This window comes from Apis dorsata, unplaced genomic scaffold (genome assembly GCF_000469605.1).
Source record: "Apis dorsata unplaced genomic scaffold, Apis dorsata 1.3 scaffold_74, whole genome shotgun sequence".
In the NCBI taxonomy this organism is placed as follows: domain Eukaryota; kingdom Metazoa; phylum Arthropoda; class Insecta; order Hymenoptera; family Apidae; genus Apis; species Apis dorsata.
In genome coordinates, this window is record NW_006263372.1 from 2,225,833 (window position 1) to 2,238,948 (window position 13,116).

A 13,116-nucleotide genomic window follows, 5' to 3' on the forward strand; every position below is an offset into this window, starting at 1 on the left:
GATAAATTTATTTAAAAAGTAAATTTCTGATATATAGTGAGAAAATTAATTTTCTAAACGATATAAAAAATATTCTATAATAAATTATGAATACATATATTTAAAAAAAAATTTATATATCAAATAATATCGAGTTTGTTAATGATACAATTATGCAACCGTATACGGAGATGATTTAAGAGAAAAAAAATTTACGATTAAAAAGTTTTATTATAAGCAGAATTATATTTTTTCGATTTCAAAATTATCATAATTAATTATATGTAGATTATTTTTACAACATAAAGCAGTTAAATATTATTGATTTTATTAAAAATATAAGAATTAACAGATATTAACTTACATGTATATGCCTGATCGCAGCATGGAGAATCGAGAGATTCGACGATTTTTTCTCTTCTTGTGACGGAAGTTGTCTCTTCAACAATTCGAAGCATTCTTTCAGGTGCGCCCTTCGATTTTTCTCCAATTTGTTATGCACTTCTCTGGTGCCAGAACGGATTACGCACGGTCTAGAATAGAGAAACGGATATATGTAGACACGCGATATTTTGCAATTACAGTTGCATTTATTTCAAATTATCTAACTGTCAACAGATTAATTTTAATAATCTGAAAACTATTTCATAATAATTTCACAAGCGATATTTATTATATCATATTGAAATGTCAAAATATACAATTTTAATATATTTATGATTCTATACAAATTAGAAATTATAATCATACGTATTCTAATCTGTCCCATATTTTCAAAGAGATTCAAAATGTTGGCATGGATACCCTGTTGAATATAATCTGATTTTTACATATGTATGATGCTTAATAAGTTTTTTACTTAGTTTTTTTTATCATTTTTATTAAAATTTTATTTTAAATTTTTTATAATTATTTAAAATTTTATACGACTTAAATACAAAACTTTAAAGATATATATGATCAAAATATATTATAATGATAAGATAATAAAAAGTTAGAATTTTTGAAAAATAAAAAAATTATTTTAAGAATAAATACTAGTGTCTATCATTTAATTTCTTTTTTCATAATTAAATTTTCATTTTTCATTCACCTCTTATTTACATTTTCATAATTTTAATTTTTTAATTAATAAAAAAAAAATTAAGAAATATATTAATTGACTTTAATTAATTTAAATTTCAAATTATTTTGATATATTTGAAATTTATAATCGTTGCCTTATTAAAACAACTCATCAAAGTTATATCGATTATAACTTATAAATCTTATCTATATTCAATAAAAATAAATAATAAAAAAAAACAAAAAAAAACAATAATCAAAACCCAAAAAATAAGAAATACGATCCAATAAAGATACGATCCAGAGAGAATAATTAAAAAAAATTATTAATATTTACAAATTAATAAATAAGAAGTAATCGAGAATAATAAAAATAAAAGATCTCTGTCTGATCAATAAATGAAAAGAGAAAAAACAAAAAATTCTAAATTCTCGCGCAACTGAAGTATACCGACTAAATCATTGAACTAAATCATCTTCGAAGTCATTCAAATCAAATTTTTAATCAAAAAGTGGTAGACAAATTACAATAATCTCTAGTACAAGCACGCACGGACGTGTAAGTAGTTAGCCGTACGCGATAATCGTGCCGACGTTAGTATTATATAAATATACGCGTCTCGGTCTCACGGTAACGCGACGTGCACGTGCCATTCACCCTGGACACGTGCACCGCGTGAATGGGTAGCGGAGACTCTTGCCTCGACGCTGATGCCTGTGCATCGAGAAAAGAGAGGACGAAGAAGACGGAGAGGGAGAGCGCACGAAGCAACAGGCTGACATATCGGCAGGCAGAAGAAAGACGGAAAAAACGTCGAGGAGGAAGTAGAGACGGCGACATTGTGGACTGGGGAAACGTAAGTGGAAAGAAATGCCGAAAGAGAGCGACACGACGACAACAGAGAAAATAATGTCAATGCTGCTTGGTAAGGTCAGGCGAGTCAGTTGCGAGGGAGTGGGGGTAAAGGAGAGGGGAGAAGAGCTCGAGAAGAAATTTGTATAGCTAGAAATAATGATGAGTAACAAGGAGATAGAAATGATATTTGTTCGTTTATTTCTTTTTGTTTCACCAATATCGACTGATATCGATCGTTAGTTGAGAGTCTATAGAAATGAAATTCTTGAGAAGTACATATATGTATACAGTAGTGCTTCGTTAATTGATCGGAATTTCGCTATGCAAACACCAAATGTGTTTCCTTAATCAGCCATTGCTTCCAAGACAATATCTTAATTGAGTAGAGATATATTTGGATTCTCCTAGATAATTTATCGATATGCTGCTAATTAACGAAACAAGTGTATAGAGGTATATATAAAGTATATACAGGTATATATAATCCTAATTTAGCAAATAAAGTCACTATAAATAAATAAAATATTGACATGAACTTAAATTAAATTTTAAATTCAGTCCTGCTCAATCTAAATGATCATATAATGCATTTATTTAAAATTATTTTTTTCAATTGGTTGGATAGATGTTTATTTCGTTGTAAAAAAAAAAAAATGTTTCATTTTATTAATATTAATATAAATTATAGGTTATATAATATAGAGTATTTTATTCATGTAAAATAACAAGAATATAATTCTTTAATATAATTTTCAAATTGAAAGATGAAGATCATTTTTTTTTTTTTTTTTTTAATTTCTTAGGGTACGTTTTTTTTTTTAATGTTTTATTATATGTATAAAAGATATAATAAATTTATTATTACTTGCACACATATATGTAGATCATTTGATGCAAATTTTCTATGACTTTTAATACGATATGATATAGCTGGATATAAGAGGCAGGGACAAAAAGGTAATTCGTTTTATGAGTTGTTTAACTCGAATCAACTCTCATTCTCTAGAAAATGAAGTATTCTATGGATAATTATAATTGGATTTTAAGAAGTTTTTCCGTATACATCATTTACAATCGCAGCATAGTAACTTTGTTATTCTTAAACTTATTACGAGGCACTTTGAGACTAATTTGTTCAGCGATTCTATTCGCTAAATCAGTGAATAATCCCAAATTATTTCATTTCATTCCTATATTCCTTTGCATCATTTACTTATCTCCTTTCTATTCTTTATTATATCAATTAAATTTCAATCTACTTTTTTGAAATAATAAAAATCGAATTTTCTTTTTATTTAATATATAATATAGATAAAAAACAAATTGAAAAAATGAATTTTTCACTGAATTATATTTTATTATATTTATAGTAATCAATAAAAAAAAAATTTTTTTAAATAACAAAAAATACAAAAAAATTTTCACATAATATGACGATTTTCACACTGAACGATCATCTTAATTATGTATAAACTTAAACTAAACTATGCTAAATTTATTTTATAGTAACTGAAAATACACTGAGAGATTCAAAAATGCACACAAAAAAATATACATAAAAAAGCAGTCCTGCACATTATCCCAAATTGTATGAATTTAATATTTCAACCCTTTAAATTCTGACTGTATTTCATAGTCTATCCACTTATGAATAATTTAAAAATACCAGAGAAAAATATTATTCTTTCAAGACGCTATAAAATGATATATTAGACGCCGAAATTTCATCAACTGTACACCTGATGTCTTTTAATTCGAATACAAATAATTTTCGATCAATCACGATAAAATTGTACAATAAAAATCGCTTCTTAAAAAAAAAAAAAAAAAAAAAGAACGAATGAAACGAGTTCAAAGCTTAAAAGGTTGAAATCCAAATTACGCATTATCCTATATTATTTTACCTAATTATGACTTATTTATTCTATCGCATAAACGAGGCTACTTAAGCGACTACATCGAATCGATTACAAGAATGATGAGGAGAAAGCATGAATAAAAAATAATTCCAACATTCTTACCCATTTCGATGTTTCTTATTGTCGTGGCTCGGTTCAACGTCGACGACGAGATTGCCAGCATTCTGTTGCGCGTGATTCGAATTATGATTTTCCACGTAAGGATTATGAGTACTGTTGTGATTGTTGTGATGATGATGATGATGGTGATGTTGCTGCTGCTGGTGTTGCTGCTGCTGCTGCTGCTGCTGCTGTTGTTGTTGCAGTTGCTGCTGCTGCTGCGCCGGTTGCTGCTGCTGTTGCTGGTGATGAGATAGGTGGTGGTGCGACGCGGAGTGTAGGGCGGTCAGATGAGCCGAGTTCGCGCTCGCCGAGGGTGGCGTTACTCGCGTGCTTGAGATCACGGGGCTACCTCGGGAACTCGCCGTGTGATTTCCATTCGTCCTATTATTTTCCAACGGCTCCTCCTCTGGAAAAGAATAAAATCAACCTTTCCTCAAGATCGTTTGATTCTGAAATAAGAAACATCTTTCTTTGTTACCTGAGAGAAGATAAAAAAATAAAAAAATTATACATATTTCCAATATTATATTTATCATTACAAAATTCTATTTATTATTTACATTTATGTACGATGAAGTGGATAATAAAATTTTGTTCGCATAAAATTGTGCGAAAGTGGATAGAAAATTTGAAAAAATTGAAATGGGCGCGTTATAACGAGTTGGAAAGGGAAAAAAAAACCTCGATCAGGATTAAGAGAGTAATCTTAGAGTGTAAAAATAATACTCGAAGTTTTTCGAAAGAAAGCATGGAATGATGGTGTCGCTTAAGGTATCTATATAAATCATCCCAAAATGGTGTTGTAAATCATAGAGAGGAAGATTTCTTTCAGAAACACGGGTGCTGCAATGATGAGCACAGTTAGCGGTTCACCGCGAAGAAATTCTCAGGTAAATACCTTTTCGAAGGGACAAAAGATCTAACAGGGATAATTCCCGACCAGCTTTTACCGATCAACTTTCATTCTGGATAGCATTCACGGAGGCACAGCAATTCCTCGCGTTCTAAGTTCTCTCTCCCCTTGCCCTATTCTATTCTATACCCGAACCTGAATGACTACGTTTTCCTCGCCTAAGATTAGCGGATACATTCTGGAGTGGCGATGGCTTCGATACGTGTTACCACGAACAACTGCCTCAATATTCTATCTTTATAATCTTAACATATGGATAATATATGAGCTGTTTCGAAAGATTTTTGTCACTTAATGAGTATATATGACATTATTAATAATTTCTTTTTTTTATAATTACAGCTGAAAAAAGCTTCTAACTAATTTTATTATCATTAAAATTAACGGATTAAAAAGAATTTTAAATGATTATTAAATGATAATACCAATGGATTGATAATTGATGAAAAAGAAAGGAAGCGTAAAATTACGGTTCACGAACGATCGAAAGGTTTCGCTACAACGATCCTATAGGATCTCACAATTTTCGTGCTCGAAGGGCCGGCTCCATTCGTCGCGATGCTATAAATTAGCGCAGCACGTGTACGCACATGCAACTAACTCATTCATGTACCAAGAGACTTGGCAAAGGTTCGTCGCATAGCTCGACGCTTCCTAAATCTATTCCGGGCTTAAAGACGGCGTGTACGTACCACGAGAACAAGAAGCAAGAAAGCAACCACGATATACCTTGCACTCGGTGCACGCTTGCAACGCCGCCTTCGACGAATAACGTTAAAACGTGCCTTGAAACGCGACTACGCGATCTCTAAGAAACGAGAGTTTCTTGCCGCCACACTGGCTAGCGATAAAAATGATCTCCCTTTGATGCTTCCTCGTTCGCAATAATATTTTGACGTTTCCTATTATTTATTATTATTGCACCAATTTATTGATATTTAATTTCGTTTCTTTTTCTTTTTTAAAATGATATTTTTTTTATTTGTCACAAAATATTTTTTAAGAAATCGAAATAATGATATATTCAAAAAAAAAAAAAAAAAAGATATATGAAAAATTAAAGCGTTATTTATATTTGTAAAATTTGCATCATGACTTATGCACAAAAATTGGCAATAATTTGCCCTTTCTAATATGTATGTGTATAATCTCCGATTAAAAAATTGTTTTTCTAATAAATTTCTCTATCTTCGTAAAAATATATACGAAATTATAATGTAAAACATTGTTGCAATATGTTATTACCAATATTGAATATAATTTTGTGATTATACGTCGGCCTTTATCGAATGGCCTACTTCGCGTGATAAATTTCTGTAAACAGGGACAGGAAGTCTGGTCTTGCGTAAGAAGGTTGACGCAAGGTTCGACAGGTTAAATCTTTCCACCAAATTTTGCATTCTATCTTCACTCGTATCTGCCTTCATTTCAAACATTTATCTCTCTTATTTTTTTTTTTTTTTTTTTGTTACAAGATAAAAGCATATGTCTGTCTCTCGAATTTTATTCAGAAAGATCAAACTCAAACAAATTGTTCAAATAAAATCGTATTCAAAATTTTTAGAAAATTTACAGAAAATAACATTCCTTTCCTTTCAATTGAAAAATTTTCCAAATTCTTATTACGTTTGTCCACAATTAAACGTAACAATAAATTATATCAAAATATTGGAATTAATTGCCAAGAGTTATTTGTTAAGTAATGAGATACAGAGCTCTCCTTTTTTATCCTGGAATCGGGTAAACTTTACATCGACTGAATCACCTAGTATAACTCGAAGAAGCTTGTTACTAAGGAGAACTATAAAAAGAAAACGGTAGTAAAAAAGTTTGTACTTGAAAAGAAGCTATTAAGAATATCTGAAGAATTTCGAATTTTCAAGTTACACGCGTAAAAATGGAGAGAAAGCCTTTTCCTTATCCATTAAACCGTTGACACATGTTTTATTAAATTAAATATTATTTATTCATCGTGTGGAAGTAAGAAAATTGCGTTTGTCGATCGTGGATTGAATTATTCAGCCAATGTGAGCCCTTACAATGCAAAAAGTTTCTTTTACGGTTGCTGAAAAGAAAGAATGTATTGATATATTCATACGCACGTGCTTTAAATTTCTCGATAAAATTATAAACATAATTTCAATCTTTAAATTGCAAATAAACTTTCAAGGAAACAATTTAAAATACAATTGTACAATATCCAAATTATTTAATAATGTTTGATAATATAGATAAATAGATTTAGTACAATTATTATACAATTATTATAATAAGAAAGAGAAATGATTTAAAATTTATTCTCAATAAATAATCATTATTCTGTCCTACAATATAGTCTCTCTTATATATGTATAATTTCAAAGGGAGAAATTTTCATAATTGAATAATAAATAAAATTTATAAAATTACATTTAAAATTCTAATTCATTTTATTTATGAAACAAATTCGCAAAGAAATCGGGAAAAAAGGAGAGGAAATATTCAAAAAAAGAAGAAACAATATAAAGAAGACTTGAATCTATAATCGATATTTTCACAGATATTAAAACCACGAATGGCTCTTATTGAGCATATCTTCCAACAAAATCCTTTGGAAGAGAGGAACTGCAGGCTAAGATTAAAGACTATAGAGACAAGCCTGCCCGTCTAGACGGACGTTCGAATGGTAATTCCCCGCGATGAGCTAAAATGGTCAGAGACGAAAGAACGTGACTGTTCTTTTATCTGCGAAATCGGCATGAAATCAGCCTTTACGGTTCGAGGTCAAAGTAACTAGATGTAAATGTAAACACGCCTATTTACGTCCGACATCAAAAGTGAAGTCCACTTCACGTGATAATACGATGCGACGTTTCGACTGACGAAATCCTTCTGGACCGATTGAATATCCACGATTCGAGATTTCCTTTTCGAATCGAAAACGAGTAGAAAATTAATTTCTTCTATTTAAATAATAAAAATAAAAAAATAATTATATTTTTCAATAATTTCCAATTTTAATAATTTATAAATAATTAAGATTTTTCCCAATTATCGTTCCTTTTATAAATTTTATCGCGAATATTTCGATATAAGTAGAATGAGATCTGATTGATCTCTCAAAATTTTCTTACAAAACTAAACTTCCAAATCGATGGTTCACGGTCAGAATCAATCGTATTTAAAGTTTTAGCCAATCTATCCCTGCTAGCTCAATCAGTGGTCCTGCTGTAACGCGAGAACCCAACGTCCAGCTAAAGAATATTTATAGGCTGTGCGTGCGTAACCACTTTAAAGTCGAAGCATCCTCGATGCTCAAGAAAAAAAGACATGGCTCCTTTTAACGGTGTCTTTCGTTAAACGAAACCTTTTCTAACGGGAGCAGCTTCAATTGCGTTGCCAATAAAAAAAAGTCACCTAGAATTATCTATCCTAATCGAATATTTTCGTAAAAGCTATAACAAAGTCCTTGATTATACAGGCTGTTAATTTAATGTTAATTTTTTTAATAGAGTCATTTTTTTCGTGTAGGATATCTTATATTATTATAGATCGAGAACGAGTAGCAAATTTTTGTTATTACATCAAACGAAATAAAATTTTATTAAATCGCGTAAGCATAGATAAAAAAATTGAATATACGAAATTTTACAATCGTACGATTCACATAGATTACAAAAATAACTTAAAGATTTCGAAAAAATAGTTATAAACTAAGTTCAAAAATCACCAATCAAAAGTCGTTCTGGAGAAACACTAGTTTAATGTCACTAGCACCAAAAAATTATTATATTAAATTATATCTTTGATAAAATTATTATACATAATTATTATATTTTTTCAGCAGTTTTAACATATATATAGAAAGATTATACTTTAAATTCAAATTTCTCAAACGATATTTAAAGATTCATTTTCATGAATACTATGAGAATTTCATAATATTTCATAATATTCTCTATCGTTGAATGACGTCGATAAAGAAGAACATCCCACTCTTCAATAGCCTACTTCTGGATCATATTCTATTAAAAATATTAATAATCGCGTATATATTATATCGATTGCATGCGTGTACAAATGAACGACATCGCGTAATGTAAACGTGTACATATAAACGGTCGTAATGATGTGATCGATAAAAAGTGCGATATATATTTCGCCATGAGTGGGTTTGCCCGTCGACCCGGTTGCTCGTCGCGCTCTTGCCGCCACCGTTGAAAACTGTAACCGCAGGGAATTGTTACGACTGCTAGTTGATGGTTAAGTGCAGTGTCACGGCCGCGATACGGCGTCGCGAGCGACCACGTGCCGGCGAGATAACGACTAGGAGTAAAGCGGACACCCGTGGGCAAGATGGAATAGGAAATCGGTGGTATCGCGAGGGGACCGGTAACGTACGGTGTGTGCCGAATGCACACGCGTATAATTGCCTTGATGTCACGCCAAACCGAGTCGGCTTTAAAATTAGAAGCACACCCGTGCACACCGTAGCAATTTTGCAAATCGAACGAGCGGATCGAATGTGCGAATTGAAATCGCGAACGGAAATCTTTTATCCTTTGTACTATGTAACGTCGATTTTTTAAATAAATATTTTTTTAATTTTTCAAATTTTTTTTTTTCAATCGAAATAATAATTATTCGTGTCGATGAAGATATAATAAATAATATGGAAGTTTAATAAATTTTGCTTATTTTTCTTAAATTTTATAAAATAAATTAAAATATCGAAAACTTTGATTTTAGTTAAATTGCAGGAAAAAAATATTTGTAACAATACATATCTCATTTCTTTTTTTCCATTCATTAATAAATATAATATATATAAATGTAATATATTGTGATATATGTAAAAAAAAGACTTGTTTGATTATATATTAAAAAATTAGATTTTTATTGTATAATGTCTACGAGTTAATAGAAAAAAAAAACAAATTGAAATAAAGTAAAAAAAATCAAAGCTAGTTCTTATAATAATTTCTATTCCATTAATTCCAAAACAAAAAAAGAAATTTGTAAATTATTACAAGCAAACGCGAAATATCAAATATGCTAAATGGTACAAGACCACATGATACAAATCCACGATTGTCACTTAATGAGCTTCTTCTATCGCGTTCATTCATCCATAAACACGGAAACGTGATGCAAAAATCAAGTTCCTCTGTAACTAGCCAACACATGTTTAATTGCGTAAATCATGAGTTTCCCTTTCTGTTCATTATCTGCACGACATTCTCTAATTACAGGATATTTGCCCAAGTAATTGATCGATAAAAGACGTTTGAAACACGGTTATCGTCGGATCGAGGCTTTATCGCGTTTTCAATATTGAAGTAATATGGATGTAAACTGTTCGATCGTTCCTCATGAATCCAAATAATTAAATGAAAAATTGTCCTTTCGATAAAAAACAATCCAAGATGAATAAAATAATATATAATAAAAAATATATAATAAAAAAATGTAATAAAAATATAAAATGAATTAGAAACAATAATATTGAATTTTAACTCTCAAGTAATGATCTGAGAATATTGTTAAAAATGGATCATTATAAGATGGAATTCATAAAAATTAAATACAATTATTTGTGAAAATAAAGGATGAAATATATATTTCGTATAAGTAATTATAATTTATTAATTATAATTTTTATTCGACGAACGTCTGCTTGATTATTGTTACAATTCAACAAAATTTCTACAAACTCCATTCTCTGGATTAATTTCAAATTGCTAACTCAAACGCGGGAAACTTTCAGGACCGATCATAGTTCCTTTTTCATTTTAAGGTTATGTTATTCTATCAAACAAATATCATTGTGTACAATTAAATTGAACTTATTTCTTTTTATTCTTCTAATAATATTCGATAAATAAAATCCAAAAATGTCAATTTTGTGTTAAGAATCTATTTTAAGAATATATTTTCCTATTAACTAATAGCATAACAACACTTTTTTTTTCTTATTATTTTTATTCAATTTAATATTTTGCAGAATAGATTTAACAATTATATCAAACGATAATTATACAACATCATATAATTAATATTGAATTAATATTGAATTATTCCATAATGTCCAATTTTTTGAAATATCACTTGATCAATGACATATATTTTTCATTTTCTTATAAATAAAATCCATGTGACTACAGAATATTCTTCACATAACATTTTACTTACTGAACTATCTAACAGTATGTATAAATTGATACTCTTCATACAATCATAATCATTCCGATACCACTCGTATCTAAGTAGATAATATATATTAATCTTTATACGAACGATATTTCATAAAAACTAAAAATCCGAGGCGTTCAAATCGAGATGAAAGACACACAGGAAAAAAATCATAGAAAAAGATTGGCTCACCGAGCAGATAATGTCGTATCCATTTTTTCTTAGGTGGAGGTGGCATCCAGCTGCGCACCGGCTCGTCGTTGACCACGTTGATTATACCGACGACCTGCGTCGGCATCGGACTATTCGCGTCTCTCAGGCCGTTTACATTGTTATTCGTCTCGTTACCAACGTCGATCGCACGCTGCGCTCCCGCAGCTTTAACAGTGTTCAAATTCATACGAGGTTGAACCGCCGCTGTGCCATCCGATACCAACAGAACTCCCATGTTCTTGACGATCACTCGCGATCACACACACGTTGCTCTCTGTCGTACGAACACGCGTCGAAGGAACGAAAAAAGAAGAAAAGGAAGAAAAAAAACGAGCACACGCTTGTACTAGCCGTTACAGATATACATATACTGATATATACACACACTCAATATTCTTTCTTTCTTTTTTCCAAGTCTCCTTTCTCAACACGTCTAAAGAACGATTTCTATATCCATTTGCTATTCTCTCCAGCAATCTTCTATTCTATAATCCCAGATTGTCGATGATATTTCATAAAATACCCATGAATTTGCGATCGGGACAATGGCAAGATCGTGTTTCCTTCTATCGATATCTTCTCGTCTGTTTATAACCAAGAAACTAGATATCGTGTGTGACGATCGAACGAGAAATATGGTGTAATTATAATGATAATTTTCCAATATAAAGGATTTGGGAACTTTCTTCGATAGGAACTTCGATCAGTATGCACACGATTACACGTCGTCGAGCTTCTCCTTAAGGGACACGCGTCTTCTTGTCGAAAAACTCAAAAAACGAAGCATCATTCGTGTGCACGAGGTAGATAAAGACGTCGTTGGCTGACGGTCGAATCGTTGTGGACGCATAGCCTTTCGATGACCGATAAAATTGTCGTCCAGGACACGTCGAACCAAGTGGTCCGTCGAAAAGAAGTGGAAACGACCGGGAATGCGAAGCGCGTGGAAAGGAGAGAGGGCTGCGTCACAGTTTCACACAGAGAGGGGAAACGGTTACGACAAGTGAACACGACGATGTCGCTGTTTATACCGGCAGGAAAAAATTAGAACTTTCGAAACACTCCCGATACTTTGTGCGTGGTGTTGCTTCTGACAAGTCCTCTTGTGCATTCGATCTCGATATATTCAAAACTTGACATGCACAATTTCAATATGGAAATCCTTTTAAACGTTTTGAATATTCGCTTTATGAATTTTAAATATCATGAAATGGATATATTCTTCAATTCTATTGATCGATCATACGGATCTCAATATCTTCGAAGTAATATCGATGATAATAAAATAAATTTTGTGATTTATCTTCGAGAACAATTTTTCGAGATAACGTTTAAAAATTTATAAAATTGTAGATCATATATAACACTATCCTAAATCGCAATGTGATTCTCTCATTCGACAGATTCCCGACTTGTATAATCGTAAATGATAATGCTGCGTCTTGAATATCGGTGTGCCTGCAACCTCGACCAGCGACCTTTTTGCGTATCTAACAGACGGTCTAACTTCTTGTATATATGACTTCACAAATCGAATCAATATTATACGAAGTATTCTTCAAGTGAAATAGAAAAAACTATAACATATCAATCGATGTGGAAATGTCGCGTTGTAGTCATCGAATGATTTTGTAAATCGATCATCGGTCGATAAGTAAGACGTATAAATGTATACTGATCGGACGAAATAATGATTGATCACTTGTACCGATCGGACGATTGCGTGGATAAATCGATAAACGAAGGAAACTCATAACCGCGTGAGTCGCGGGTGCCGACTGAAGTCTAAACGTAAGTGCCACCGCCTCCAACCTGAGGATGACGATCCCCTATTCCCTTACCCCACCTCGTCGACCCGTGCACGCCGCCAGTGGCGACGGCGGCAGCGATGCCGACCA

At 31.5% G+C, this 13,116-nt stretch overlaps 1 protein-coding gene across 1 annotated transcript in view; it reads right to left on the reverse strand.

Moving 5' to 3' along the window:
• The window catches only part of LOC102676896 (max-binding protein MNT), a 30,749-nt gene that overhangs the window by 8,769 nt on the left and 8,864 nt on the right, over positions 1 to 13,116 (reverse strand). The window contains exons 4-6 of the mRNA XM_031508088.1: positions 11,198 to 11,383; positions 3,922 to 4,327; positions 344 to 512 (exon numbers count right to left, since the gene is read on the reverse strand). Coding sequence (XP_031363948.1) covers positions 344 to 512; positions 3,922 to 4,327; positions 11,198 to 11,383 — 761 coding nt within the window. The remainder of the gene's footprint in view (positions 1 to 343; positions 513 to 3,921; positions 4,328 to 11,197; positions 11,384 to 13,116) is intronic.